This window comes from Callospermophilus lateralis, chromosome 11 (genome assembly GCF_048772815.1).
Source record: "Callospermophilus lateralis isolate mCalLat2 chromosome 11, mCalLat2.hap1, whole genome shotgun sequence".
NCBI lineage: Eukaryota > Metazoa > Chordata > Mammalia > Rodentia > Sciuridae > Callospermophilus > Callospermophilus lateralis.
The window spans coordinates 11,416,522-11,431,696 of NC_135315.1; the positions used below are offsets into that span (position 1 = coordinate 11,416,522).

General features: G+C 49.2%; 1 protein-coding gene across 1 annotated transcript in view; it reads left to right on the forward strand.

Moving 5' to 3' along the window:
- The window catches only part of Fam20a (FAM20A golgi associated secretory pathway pseudokinase), a 49,023-nt gene extending 36,837 nt beyond the window's left edge, over nt 1-12,186 (forward strand). The window contains exons 2-11 of the mRNA XM_076870661.2: nt 239-423; nt 1,130-1,180; nt 2,287-2,365; nt 6,108-6,200; nt 6,951-7,066; nt 7,576-7,756; nt 8,740-8,849; nt 9,541-9,622; nt 10,083-10,142; nt 11,607-12,186. Of these exons, the coding sequence (XP_076726776.2) occupies nt 239-423; nt 1,130-1,180; nt 2,287-2,365; nt 6,108-6,200; nt 6,951-7,066; nt 7,576-7,756; nt 8,740-8,849; nt 9,541-9,622; nt 10,083-10,142; nt 11,607-11,871 (1,222 nt within the window). The 3' untranslated portion in view covers nt 11,872-12,186. The remainder of the gene's footprint in view (nt 1-238; nt 424-1,129; nt 1,181-2,286; nt 2,366-6,107; nt 6,201-6,950; nt 7,067-7,575; nt 7,757-8,739; nt 8,850-9,540; nt 9,623-10,082; nt 10,143-11,606) is intronic.
- The last annotated feature ends 2,989 nt before the right edge of the window (nt 12,187-15,175 follow it).

Sequence of the window (15,175 nt, forward strand, 5' to 3'; positions counted from 1 at the left end):
TGTCTGTGTTACCAGCCAGCTTATAGGCTCTCTGAGGACCAGGAGGGACCAGGGGCTCTTTGTTCCCCGCGGCGCCCTGAGCACAGCGCAAGGCCTGGCCCGCAGGAGGTGCTCAACGCACTTGTTGAGTCCATGAAGGGATACGTGGAGCTCCAGAGAAGCTGCACCAGTGATGGCCCCGCGGTCTTTCTTCTTCCAATTTAAAAACATAACCAAAAATGCTCTGTGGCTCTTTCAGACGACACAAGATTTACAGAGAGCAGTTGAACCTCACCTCCCTGGAGCCCCCGCTGCAGCTCCGAACCGAGGCCAGCTGGGTCCAGTTCCACCTGGGAATCAACCGCCACGGACTGTACTCCAGGTCCAGTCCTTTCGTCAGCAAACTCCTGCACGACATGAGGCACTTTCCCACCATCAGTGCCGGTGAGGGTCATGAGACAGGGCAGGAGTGATTGACACTCTCCCGGAGGGGCTGGATTAAGCCGTCTCAGGCTGGGACCCAGGGTGGAATGTTAAAGGGTTGCCACTGTCACAGGATAGACAGGTTAATAAGCAGAAAAACACTTTCCTCTTGAAAGAGATCTTCTAACCTTAATCTCATCACCCTCCTATAATGGAGGTATGAGAGTGTGTTCTGCACACATAATAAAGAAGGGCGATCCCTGCCGTTTTATTGAGTGCTCCTTTTGAACCAGGCAATGTATTTGCTCTTCTGCAAAGGCCTGATGACATAGACATTATCACTGGAACTTTACAGGCAGGAAAACTGAGACTCAGAGAGGTGAAGTAACCTGACCAAGGACCCATGCTGGGGCTAGGATTCAAACACAGGTCTTCTGACCCCAAGTCTGTGCCCTCAAGCACTATGACCATCTATGTGACGCAGCAAATTATTAGCAGAGACCAAATCAGACTGGGTCTTCCAGCCAGCTGTGGATGGATTGTGCACTAGAGATGATGGGGACCAGGATGGAGCAGGGGAGAAACCGTGGGTTCTGGGAGATCCCTTTGGAACAGTCAAGGCTAAGACCTCCAAGCTACAGCCCCTGCTGGTATTGAGGGTCCGTCCCCAGGTGGCCGCTCTCCCAGGAACCTGGCTAGAAGCTCTTACTGCCCTTCTCCTTTGCAGATTACAGCCAGGACGAGAAAGCCTTGCTGGGGGCGTGCGACTGCACCCAGAGTAAGTTCCTGTCCCTGTTACAGCCAGAGGAACCCCAGCGTCCACTCCAATGGGGGCTGTCCCTGCCTAATCCTAAGAAGTCAATATTTCTCCCCACCCACCCACAGAAAGAAACGGCCTTTACGAGGCACTCTGGTGCAGGATCTGACTGATCCAAATACCAGCCAGGGACAAGCTTCACCGGCATCACTGGGGAGCTTGTAAGAAAAACAGAATCTCGGTTTCCAATCTGATTTATTGACTCAGAATTGGAATTCTATCAAAATCCCCGACTGGGGGCTCTTTTCGAACTTAAGAGGGGGTCGTGCCTGACAGTGGTTCATGATGCTGGCAACATACCCGAATCACTGGGGAAACTTCTCCTCCTCCGGAGGTTTGGGTTCCACTGCAGAGGGTGAGGCCCAGGCATTTATGTTTTAAAAGCTCCAGGTGGTTCTAATGCAGCCAAGGCTGAGCCCCCCACCCGGGGTAAATGATTGACAGAAGGGAAAAGCCAGGAGCGTAGCAGCGTTTCCCTCTGAGGAGGCTGTGACCTGGTTCCGGGTGGGCCTGGACACTGAACCGCAGGCCAGCCACCTCTGGCTGCAAGTGGCCTCATCTACCTACCTCAATTTGATGAACACACGTCAGACATCTCTCCATGTGACATGATGTGTCAAAGGTTAGAAGACGCTGTCCAGACCCTCATGGGGCTTGCAGCAGTCCAGAGTGGGGCAGGTGAGGTGAGGCAGGCTGCAGCACAGGGGAGCAGGTCCCCCTGCACCGCAGGCGCATGGATTTGCCACGCCCTCGACCCTGCCCATCGAGGAGTCCTCCATAGGAAGAATGCATCTCAGTTATTGTCACAGATGGCAGGATCAGAATCCACAGGGGGCAGCTGGAACAGAGGAGAGGGTCGGTTCTTCTTAGGGTAACATTTTGGGGGGTTTTTCACTAGTGTCTTTCTGGGGAACCCTGACGCCTGCTCCACTGCTTGGGAAGCAAATACTCATCCTTAAGTTCTCATTAAATAAAAGAGAAGAAATTGGCTGGGCCTTCGGAACGAACAGTCAGAGCTCCGACCTAGGCCCAAATGTGTCCTTCACTGGCCCTTCCACCCTCCACAGTTGTGAAGCCCAGTGGCGTCCACCTGAAGCTGGTGCTGAGGTTCTCGGACTTCGGGAAGGCCATGTTCAAACCCATGAGGTAAGTGGAGTCTTTCCCACCGCTGCGCCCAGGGTGGCAGCCCTGGGGGAGCTCTAACTAAAAAGCAGTAAAAGTGACCTATTGCCCACCTTTAATCCCACTCACTCGGGAGGCTGGGGTAGGAGGATCACAAGTTTAAGGCCAGCCTCAGCAATTTAGCAAGACCCTGTCTTAAAATTTAAAAAAAAAATAAAAAATAAAAAAGGACAAGGATGTAGTTCAGTGACAGCACACCCTTGGGTTCAATCTCCAGTACTACCAAAAAAATAAAAATAAAAAGTGACCTAATATCTTTATACCAGTGATCGGGAGACTCTGTTTTGGACATCCTACCCCAAGCACATAACTATTTTTTGTGAGAATGATAGCAATTAAAATAGTAAGAGCCCTTGCTAGCATCTGAGCCACACACCCCACATGGATTGTGTCTTTGGATCGTCAACATCCTCAGGAGCCAAGTGCCATTATGATGACCATTGTAAGGCGAAGATACTGAGGCCACAAGAGGCCTGCACATCCCAAGCTCCCAGCTGTAACCGTGGACCCAGGATTGAACCCCAGGCGGTGGGACCGCTAAGTGTGCTAGCACCCTTCCCTGGACATCAAAAGTTCACAGATCTCTACGTGACAGTGCTGGCTTTTATTTTAGCAGTGGTAAAGGTGAAACCAAGGCCTCATACATGCAAGTGCTCTACCATGGACTACACCCCCAGCCCTACAATACTTGTTTTGATGGAAAAACTAGACAACCTAGAAAGGGTACTATGAAGTCACGTGTTCACACTTATATATATAAATATATACATATATATACACACACATGTGTTATAGATAATATATACATTATGTATAATTTTATTGAATTTTCTTATTGGAGATTGAACCCAGGGGCATTCTACCACTGGACTGCTTCCCCAGTCCTTTTTACTTTTTTATTTTGAGACAGAGTCTCACTGAGTTGTCCAGGTTGGCCTCGAACTTGCCATCCTCCTGCCTCAGCCTCCAGAGTCATTGGGATTAGAGGTAGGTACCACCACACCCAACTACACGGATTCATATTTTGTTCGTAAAACAGTAACCTAACTGCCAGGCCTGGTGGCACACACCTATGATCCCAGCAACTCAGGAGGCTGAGACAGGAATATCACAAATTCCAGTCCATAGTGGATAACTTATTCTTTTAAATCTTAAAATTTAAAAGAATAAAAATAAAAGGGCTGAGAATATAGCCCAGGGTAGAGTGTCCCTGGCTTCAGTCCCTAGTACCACCTTAAAAAAAAAGAAAAAACTTACATGCCCTTGAAGTTCACATATATTGGTGAAATATAATCACGCATCTAGTCTGTGCGCACAACTCGGTGTGTGAATGGGTGTCTGGCTCCAAGACGCTGCAGGTGGGGGTCTCCTGAAGTAGGACTCTAATGCCTTAGCCTAGTGGATTGTTCCCCCTGGGGATGCCACACTAGGAGAGAATGGCCCCAAGAGGCACTCCCTTTACCCAAGTCCCATGTTTTCCACAATGCTCCGTCTTCCCGTGGAATCCACGTAGACCAGCCAGGCTTCCACACCTTCCACCGGGAGAGGAGAGGCCCCGTGGACAGTCCAGTCACTGGTTCTGGAGTTGGGGCCTAGTGAAATGTGTGCCAGATAAAGATTCAGCACCACCTCAAGGAGGGAATGGAAGCAGGCCAGCTGTCCTGGGGAGCCTTAAACAACTCTGTGCCCAAGTCCCATGCTCATGGAGTCCAGTGGACTGGCTCTGGGGGCCTACCCTGTGACCCCAAGGCCCAGGCAACCTTTAGAAGCCTGCTTTTAAGGAGATTTCCTCATTTTTCTTCTGTGGAAGTGTAAAAACCTAGTCGTCTGGTCAACTTAAATCTATAACTTTCAAAGATGTATATGAAACAATGGAATATCTTCTTACATTTTTTGATTTAAAAATTCTCATCCTATAAAGCAATATATAAATTTAGAGATACTGCTCCCACCGCCCCCCACTCTCATGTTCCACTTGCCAAGAATTGTGGGTGTCGGTCAACATCATGGCAGAGTCAAGTTTAGGATCAATGTTAACCTGTAGTGAAGTCTTTCCCACTTTGCTTTCTCATGATGCCCAACGACCTGCTTGAATCACTTGTCAGGCAGCAAAACCAGCTCAGAGTGACATCATCAGCTCAAACAAAATAAAGTAATTGAGAGGGGTTCCATCATTTGAGAAAATACATAAGAATTTGAATACGAAAAGAATCCTTTTCCAAGGGACAATTTTCAGAGGGATCTTATAGTCAGGCATATAAAATACTGAAGGGACAATTTCAGGGACATTCAGTCACTGAGCCACGTCCCCAGGGCCTATCTTGTACTTCATTTCGAGACAGGGTCTCACTAAGTTTCTCAGTGCCTCGCTTTTGCTGAGGCTGTTCTTTGAATTCACCATCCTCCTGCCTCAGCCTCCGGAGCCACTGGGATTACAGGAGTGTACCCCACACCCACCAGCTAGAGGTGATGTTTTTAATGGCATATATTCAATGCTTGCACAATAAGTGCACCTGTGTCTCTCAAACAAGGGAGGCATTCACATCAAGTCAAAGTGGTTTTCAAACTTCTGGTCACTTCACTCATATGCCAGACAGTGAAGAAATGATGTTTTAGAAAATCCCAAAGGAGAGACCGTACGTTCGTATGGATGAAATTCAGGAAGTAAGACCAGGGACAGGGACTGTCTGTCGTCCGGGGCAGAGTGTGGTGATGCTCATGAGAAGGGCCAGGCAGGGCTTGGAGCTGTCCTGGAGGTGCGGTGGCACTTTCTGGAATAGCTCCTCTCCGTGGGCAGCACCTTGCAGCAGGTTTCAGGACCAGCCTGTGTATTTCTGGCCGACGGCACAGAACGCTTTCAGTGGTGGGCTGGTTCCTGAGGGCTTTCTGCACCACCACGTTTCTTTACATTGTGGATATTTTTGCTGCCTTCAGACACAGCAGACATAAAATTATTCGAAGATCCCCATTATTCCATGTTTGTTAGTATCAAGGCAGAGTTGACCTAGCAGCCAGAGGTGGCGCCACCATGCCTTAGGGATCAGGAGACACTTTCCTGAACACGCACACCCAGGGGCAGGCTGGAGCTTTTCAGGAATCCATTGGAGAGTTTAATATGTACATAAATCAATGTCTTCTTCACCAGCCTCCCATGATCCTGTGGCTGGGTCCATTCTCCTGACCCACCCGAGTTTCTCTGAAGGGATTGTCCCATGTGTTTCTCCCAAACCACCCCAAATCCAGAACTTTCCAGCTCTTCAAAACCTCAATCATACTAGACTTCTCTAGGGAACTTTCTATGACCAAGTTCGGGATCACACCCACCTTTCCTAATCCCCGGGGCCTCTGGGTCTGCCCTGCTAATGGGTCCTGGCTCCTCCTTCTACACCCTCCCAAGAATGTCTGTACTTATTCCTTCACGTCCGTTGGATTTTTAAAGACTCGACCACTGTGGTCAAAGCTTCTCAAGTAGGAAGCTTGATGTTAATGGCGATACAGGACGGTGTCCTCCAGCAGCCGGACTCTTCCTACCTTGCATGTCTCTTCCTAGCCCAGGGAGCCACTGGCCATTCCTGATTGGTGGCTCCATCATCCCTGTGTACGTGAGAAGCACAGAAGCATGTTCCCCCTCCTCTTCCTCGCAGCCCCCTCCTCAGCCTCCCAGCTGAAGTCTGAGTCCAGGGCGTGACTCCTTCCTTCTCTCCAGACAGCAGCGAGATGAGGAGACGCCCGCAGACTTCTTCTATTTCATTGACTTTCAGAGACACAACGCCGAGATCGCAGCTTTCCACCTGGACAGGTAAGTCCGACCCCTGGAGGTGGTGTCCACTCCAAGGGCCGATGGCCTGGGAGGGAACGCTGGAAAGACCCTCAGGGGACTCTCTGGTGTTTGATCCTCTGGCTGTCCACCTCTTCCAAACCTCAGGGCGGCACCTTTAAACCCAACAAACCCATGGTCTTTTAACATAACGAAATAAACAATTAATAAAGAAAACTAACCCTGCTGTACTGCGCACGTTGCCATCTTGGGCACAACACTGCCCTTTCCTCTAGTTCCCTGATCTGAAAACGAAAAGATGCCCAAGGAGCCATAAGGTGATGATATGAGAAGACAAAACACATTCCTAAACTCCCAGGTTCCTATCCGCTCAGTCACTGCCCCTCAAAGTCTATGGATCTGCACCATGGACACCACACAAGAGCTTTTTAGAAATGCAGAATCTCAGCCTCACCCAAGACCCACGAAATCAGAACCTGCACTTGAACAAGATCCCAGGTGACTAGCACGCACACCTGAGTTGAAAAGCACTAGAGAAGAACACAGCTTGGACGGTAGGAAGGCTTGCCTAGGAGGCTTGGTGGAACAGGGGCTCCTTCTCCACCCCTCAGCAGTGACCCTGCCACCGCAGCTCAGCACCACAGACACACCCCCAGTGGCCGCCCTGCAGGGTGTGGTCAGGAACACCAGGCGATTTCTAACATTTTCTGGCCTGGGGACAGGACCTCTCCCCATTCCCTCACCATCCCTAACCTGGACTCCCTCTTTCAGGATTCTGGACTTTCGACGGGTGCCGCCAACAGTGGGGAGGCTAGTGAATGTCACCAAGGAAATCCTAGAGGTCACCAAGAATGAAATCCTGCAGAGCGTTTTCTTTGTCTCTCCAGGTAGAGTGCTGGCCAGAGCCTGCCTGCCTACGCGGTAAAGCAGGTGCCCACTGTCACGTTCACAGTGGCATGGCTCCTTGTCACTAGCACCGCATTACTGAGATGGGCGGATGCTGCTCTCACATACTCCCATCCGGATGAATTTTGTATGGGAAAAGGTGGTGTGTGAGATGCTAAGAGGCTAGTGTGGTCGCTAAAACCCACAATGCTGGCCTTCCTGGGGCCAGAGGTTATCCTTCCAGGGTAACAAAGAATGTCCCAATCATATGGGTGAGATGCAGAGAGACTGGATCCCACTTTCTCTGCTCAGAGACATTTGAAAATTGGTCCCCATGATGCTCAGTTCCATAGCTGCTAGGTCCCAAAATGGCCATGATTCCTTCTCCCACCTTTTCCCAAGACACAGGTTCAGGGTTCCCCATCTAATCCTCAGGGGTTTCTTGGTGCAGGAAGTCGGCCTGCCTCCAAGTCCTCCTCTTCCTGCTCCTCTCTTCTTCCCCATCCTGCAGCCAGCAATGTGTGCTTCTTCGCCAAGTGTCCGTACATGTGCAAGACGGAGTACGCGGTCTGCGGCAACCCGCACCTGCTGGAGGGCTCCCTCTCTGCCTTCCTGCCGTCCCTCAACCTGGCCCCCAGGCTGTCGGTGCCCAACCCCTGGATCCGCTCCTACACACTGGCAGGAAAAGAGGAGTGAGTCAGCCCCTGGCTGCAAATGCCACATCCACAGTGCTGCAGTCCAGTTCTTAAGAGTGGTCACGGTTGGACCCCAAAAGCTTCCTCGGTCCTCCTCTGCCCCATTTACCTTGATCCTGTGACTAGCTGGTCTGGGTCTGTTTGTTCTCTTGCTTTCATTCATTTAATGGGTGATGGAGAGCCTGTTAGATGCTAGGGGACACAGGAGGGACATAGGCTCTCCCTCGGGAGTCTTCTTGAGTGGACAGACAAGCAGCCAGACTGTGGAAGCCTAATGCAGTGTTCCTATAACAGAGAAGCACGAGAGAAGCCGTAGGAGGGACACCAGTTAGCCTGAGAAAAGAGCCTCCGCGAGGCCAAGAGCCTCCTGCCTATATCCCCAGGCGCAGCACCCCTCCTGGCACGTGGCAGTACTCAGTTCTAGTTGAGTAGGTCCATCTTCAGGCCACCTTGAGTGTGGGGGTAAAGAAGCAGTGGAAGAATTTCTAGAGGACATGAGTGATGGGTTAGAAGGGACTTGGAAGTTTGAGCGGCATATGGTACAATGTAGGCAGAGGCACAAATGTGACAGCCATAACAAGGTGGCCCATGGGGGGTTGTGAACAGTGCAGGAGCCCTGGAGGGCCAGTGTCCAAGAGGCTTGTTGAGGGATGCTGAGGAAGCAGGTGAGAGACATGGCACCATCTTGCCCTGCCTGCCCTGGTCTCTGAATGTGGTACCCCAGCCATCACCTTAGCATCCAGCAGTTAAATGACTCAGAACCTTGTACCAGGTGGAATCTATGGGCTCCTTTCCCAAGTCCTGGGCCAGGGTCCTCCTGAGGGTATGCTACCACCAGCCACCAGCATCCTGAGAAGTTGCCCCCAGCCCAGGGCGGGATCAGGGGGGCAGGGATTGGGGAGTGGGCTGCAGGTGTGGGGAGGGCCCCAACACCTTGCCACCTTGGCTTTTCCAGCCCCAGGACTTCTTCTCACCCCCAGGTGGGAGCTCAATCCCCTTTACTGTGACACTGTGAGACAGATCTACCCCTACAACAGCAGCAACCGGCTCCTCAACATCATCGACATGGCCATCTTTGACTTCTTGATCGGTAGGTCCCCGTGCTCAGGGCACCTGGCGAAGTGGTTATGACCTTGGCACACAACTATATCCTGGTTCACGAGGACTGAACAACCCCGCACCACCCAGCCTCAGAAGTGGCAAAGGCCCAAGAGGACAGAAGTTAACAGGTGCCCTCTTCAAAGAACTGGGGAAGGGGCCCTCATGGGACAGGCACAGCACCCTGCCATAGGGCCCGAGTGGACGTCAGATTGACATTACGTGTTCCCTGCACCCAGCGAGGGGATAGCAGGTAGGAAGGTGAGAAAGTCAGGGTCGAAGGCAAGGTCCCAGCCGGAAACTGGGAATTCCACCTTCCTGGTAATTCCACAGGGACCAGGAAAGGTCAGGCAGGACAGCAGAGTAACAGAGATGGCCATGGCACACATGCTCAGACGTAAGCAAAGCAGACAGAGGGCTCACTGTCACTCCCTTCAGGAAGGTAGCTTGTGTTTTGACGCTCAGCTGGGGGTGCCTGGGCTGAAAAAGCCCATCCATATGGACAGGAGGGACGAAGGCACACTTCTGCACAACAGAACCCCTGCGCAGGGGTGGGGGCAGAGGAAGGGGTGGAAGTTGGGCAACGCCAGCTGTGGCCCGGGTCCAGGCCTCCACTCTGGACAGAACTGAGGTCAGAGGTGCCTGTCCCCCTGACCTACCAGCCCCTCTCCCTTTCTTTACAGGAAACATGGACCGTCACCATTATGAGATGTTCACCAAATTCGGGGAGGATGGCTTCCTTATTCATCTCGACAACGCCAGAGGGTAAGGGTCCTGCCAGTTGCAGCTCTTTCCCTCCAGACACACACCTTCCTGCAGCTGCTGGCAACAGGAGCCTGCCCAGACCCGCCCTGCACGGTCCGCCCGCCCCCATCGCGCTGGGCTTTCCCACTTGCGTTTTTTCTTGATCTTAGCTGAGCGCCCTTGATTCTCTGCCAGCCCAGGAGCGCTTCGTGAATCAAGCTGAGACATCCTGGGTTTCTTTTAGAGGGTCCCCTTTCGCAGGCACAGAATGGGGATCCCCAGAGGCTGGGCCTCCCTAGCTGGGCCTGAAGGAAGGAGAGGTTGCTTGGTTCTAGCAAGGAGGCTGCTATGCCCAGAGGAGACGGGGGCTGGGGAGGCGGCTGCCATGGTCCCTGGCTTTTTCCCCAACCACAGACTTTAAAAGTAGAAGAAAGCCCCAAGGGAATAAGGATGCTGCTCACTGAAGTCTGTCTTCTCCTAGGTTCGGAAGACACTCCCATGATGAGATCTCCATCCTCTCGCCTCTCTCCCAGTGCTGCATGTAAGTTTTCATGCAGCAGGCACCAAGGGCAGGTGGCTGCCAGGACAGTTCATCCTGCTTGCCACTGAGCTCTGAAGGCCTTCATCAGTTTTCACTGGTCTAGGACAAGGGCAGGTAAAATGAGGGGAATTGCCTCATTTCTTAGACAATTATCACATCTTCTCAAGCAACATCTCACTTTTTCATCCTTTGGCCTAAGATGAATTCAGACTTTTTTTTTTTTTTTTTTTTTTTTTTTTTTTTTGGTACAGGGGATTGAACTCACGGGCATTCGACCACTGAACCACATCCCCAGACCTATTTTGTATTAATTTTTTTTTTTTTAATTTAAAGACAGGGTCTCACTGAGTTTCTTAGCACCTTGCTTTTGCTGAGGCTGACTTTGAACTCACAATCCTCCTGCCTCAGCTTCCCAAGCTGCTAGGATTACAGGCGTGTGCCACCGCACTCAGCTGGACATAATCTTTTAAACTTTTCAGTTGCCAACTTTAATCTCTAACCCACTTAGATAATTACCCACTTTTGCAGGGGCTGATGACCTTTGACATTACTAATCATACCTCTGCTTTGTCTAGGAGTCAGATAATCTCATATTACTATTTGATCACCATGTAAGCAAAGTCCTGATTAGAGGGCCCTTTAAACAGCCTGTGTCCAGAGTTCAGTTCACCCAACCGCACTTCTCTGGAGGATGTCTAACCTACTTCCAGGCCTCTCTGGCATCTTAGCCAGGCTTGTGAAACTGTCCACCTGCTCAGCAACAGCATCCGGAGCTAATTATAAATATGTGGTTCGCACCTAGCAAAACCACCCCATTTGTCTCCAGTGGGAAACTCTGAGTATGAATGTTCTTAATCAGCTCCTTAGATGAATTCCAACATGTCTCCCTTCTTGCTTCCTCCCTCCCTTCCTGAGGAGGCCAGGCAATAGCTGCTTGTGACAAAAATAAGACAATTAAGCTGCCTGCCCAGAAGTCCAAGTCAGATTCCTGCATAAAAAGAGATAAAACTCCTGAGGATGGTCCCACCCCATTTTCATCCCTCTGATTTTAGAATCTGAGAAATAGTTAGCATGACCCATCTTGGAGGCTAGCTCTTGAAATGGCAGACAGCTTCATCATTTCACCTACTAGAAGCTTCTCCCATCAGCTTTAAGTCTCTTTAAAAAATCCCGTCACTTCAGTTTTGATTCCTTTAGCAACCTCAGCGCAAATGCGCACGGTCCAGCGTCAGCATGGGCGGCATTACGATTGTTAGAGGCTGTTGACCAAAAGGCAATTGGGCAAAGGCGGACACCTTTTCTTCATTCCCTTTTGATGCGGTTTTCATTAACATGCTTGAGAAGGCACTGGGGGTGAAGGCTCTCAGAATATCAGCTGCAACAGCTATTCGGGGAATGGGCAGGCACAGACAAGGTATTTTCTTTGCCCTGACTTATTTGGCTCCTATGACTTTGCCTTTTCAGGATCAAAAAGAAAACACTCTTGCATCTGCAGCTGCTGGCCCAGGCCGACTACAGACTCAGCGATGTGATGCGGGAGTCTCTACTAGAAGACCAGCTGGCCCCCATCCTCACCGAACCGCACCTCTTGGCCCTGGACCGCAGACTCCAAATCATCCTCAAGACAGTGGGGGACTGCATAGAGGCCCATGGACAGCAGCGTGTCATAGCCGATGTCCCAGCACAGCAATCAGCCCTAGACTCTGGCCAGTCTAACCTGACAAGCTAAGGGCTGGAGAAGCACATTTCAGAAAACACAGCCGGAGCCAGCGGAGGGCTCTGGAGTGCAGACCACTGCGTCCTTACTTCCCTCTCCTCGTGCTGGAGGGCAAGTCTCAAGCTCAGGAAGAGGCAGGGCATGTTCTGAAACAGCAAGAGGGATCCACTGACCTACTCTATAAGGTCACTTAAGATCCCTGCTATAGTGAATCGCCTTGGCTCCATCTTTCCCAGAAATCTCTAGCTCCATCAAGCCACAGACTATCTTTCCAGTGCTTGGGGCAACCTGCATATGACTCAGATCTGGAAGGTTTCTAGGCCCTGTTCCCAGGAAAGTTTTAACTATATTAAGTCAAATAAAAGGACATCAAAGTGGATACCTGTCCTCCAGGTCCTTATTCTATCTACAAGTAAAGGATAATTCCTGGTCCAGACAAAACATCTTGCAGATCTCAAGCAGCCTCAAAATCTTCAGATAATTAAGCCTCAAACTGGTTCAAACTAGACTTTACCCTTTCTACTTACATTGTAGTCACTGTGCCTACTGAGCAGAATTTCCTAGGAATAGGAATTTGCTCTAAATACCAGAAAGAAGGTATTCCAGTGAGAGTATTAAATATCAACTGAAATAACAATGTCAAGATTAGCAGGTAGTAACAACAGGAGGAATTGTGATAAGGGAAAAGAGAGGTCTCCAAGGTCAGCATGGCATGGTCGGGCCTGTCAGGTACTAGAGGAAGTCCTGGAGAAAGGTGGGACAAAGGCCAGGGCCTGCTGGACCGTCAGCCACAACACTCCTCCTTATGTCCCAGAACTGTCACCTATGAGACTCCAACAGGAACAGGGAGCCATCTGGAGGGATGAGGTCCTCTAGATACCCTCTCCTCCTGTACTGACTAAAAAAGAACTAAATCAAGTTTCTGTCCCAAACCTCCTTGAAAGGACAGTAGGGAGTCCCCGTCTCCTCCAGTTCCCCCTAATGACTTGTTGACATCTCAAACTCCTGGAACTGGAGACATGTTTCTTATTCCATAATAACTGAAACCACAAATGACAGGAATGTATTCATTCTGCGGAGTGATTAGTCAACAAGCAAAAATAAATGATTTCAGCAGATCAAATTCTCTTCTAATAAAGGTTGGAGGCTCAAACAGTCAAAGGGTGAGGGGAGTAGAGAACAAGGTCAAGACTGCAATGTCCAAAGACAGCCCAACAAAAAGTCACAATAGGTACCGCTGGCCCACGCTAATATTGCATACTGGTACCCTGCCCCTGAGCCTGTGGTTCCCCAAGTCCCCCCACATTACAGAAACAACACACAGGCTTCCCAACATGCACACAACTCCCAGCCCCTCAGGAAAGAGAACCAAGGCTCAGAGAGATAACCACCCAGTTCAATGGCGTAGACCTATCCGATGTCTTCTTTCCACTGTAACACAAAAACCCAAATGCATCACAACCAATTTATAAAGTTGTGCTTAAAAAAATAGAAAAATAGCTCTTTTTTTCCTCCTTTTGTGGTGCTGGGGATCTTAATCCCAGAGACTGCCTCACGTGGGGTAGCCAAATGCAGCACAGGACTTCCCACTCCATCAGCTGTTTCTCCTACTTCAAGTCATTTTTTTTCCCTAAAGGGACCAGGAATACATGAAAATATTCAGGGAAAGACAAAGAACAGCACAAAATGGTTGGGACTTCCAAACCAGAGGCTTAGGAAGGTGAGTTTCAGCTCCATCCAATTCAGCTACTACTCTGACTACAAGTTAATTTTTGAAGGGTATAGGATTTTGTGACCTACTATTCAAATTGAAAGTAGCAGAACTGAATTTGACCTTGATGAGGAGCTCTATGCCTTATTAGTTACTCATGGTTAACATTCCATTGTTCTTTTTTTTTTTTTTTTTTGGTACTAGGGATTGAACTCATGTTCACTCATCTACTGAGCCACATCCCCAGCCCTATTTTGCATTTTATTAAGAGGCCGGGCCTCACCGAGTTGGTTAGCACCTTTTGCAATTGCCCTGGCTTTGAATTCGATTCTCGTGTCTCAGCCTCCCAAGCCACTGGGATTACAGGTGTGCGCCACCATACCCAGCTTCATTGTGTTTTTAACAACAAAATTAAGATCATTCATCAAAAATACCCAGAAATTCTATCAAATGGTATAAAAATGTCCCCACGGTGTTAGGTATTAGTATTACTAGTATAGCTGATTAGTATTATTTAATGTGAGAAGGCTGTGATAAGTTTTTTTTTTTAGAAACCAGTGAGTCCTTCCTACTTGTTAGTTTGAACCACTGCTCAAGGCCCCATGAAACACTGTGACACTTCCCCTGTCACCACTGACAGAAGGATGAAAGATGGCGTACAGTACAGGACTTGGTGATATAGGGGCTGGAGCACCCTCTGCAGCCTTCTCAAAAACCAGGACAATTTGAGTCTGAAAATTACAAAACAGTCAATTCTCTTTATGTCCTATAAAGCTGCCTCTGATAAATTAGCAAACACTGAAATCCTTCATTGCTCTACTGGGTTAGGTTTCCAGAGTTTACGTTCACACATTTTCAACAGATCAACTTATGATCTTTTCTTGTTCAAGACACTTTATTCTGCTGAACTCTTTAACACTGCCTCACGGCCAACATCACTGCAACTCAGGCATGAACCAAGCTCATCTAATACGCAGTATTTTCTAAGACACAGCACAGCCTTCTTGCCCTTAGGAACACTGGTCAGTCCAACAGCACTGCACTTGGGGCCATTTCAAATAGGAAAGTCATCAAAGAAAAGCACAAAACTGCAAAATGGCACTAAAAGGACCGACCAAACAAACAAAAAGACACAGCGTGACAACTGAAAAAGACTGAGCGTCCCCTTGTTCACTTTAGGGTGGGAAAACATTCACTGGAGATTCCAACTCTCCACTGCACTGCACAAGTCCTCAAATGACTGCAAAAGCACCGTGTACAGTGGCGGGTTACAAATAAATTTTAGCAAGTAGGCATATCTGCAAACACAGAATCCATAAATGACTAAAAACTCATTTGGGATTAACATTTGGGATTAACAAAGATGATAAAAAAGCTCTCCATCTAGTGGAAACTTTTAGAAGCACAGAGCTACTTAGGCAAAATTGGTAGAACTTTCATTCAGAAAACAAGGAAAAAAAATTACAGTGGTTTTAGTTTTAGATGGAGTCATGATGCAGACAAGAGTTCTGAAATTATGTCAAGAAACAAATTTTAGCTATGTATACAACAATGCTGACTTCTATGCTAAAATCCCACAGTGTAAGAAGAGAGAAATTAGGATTT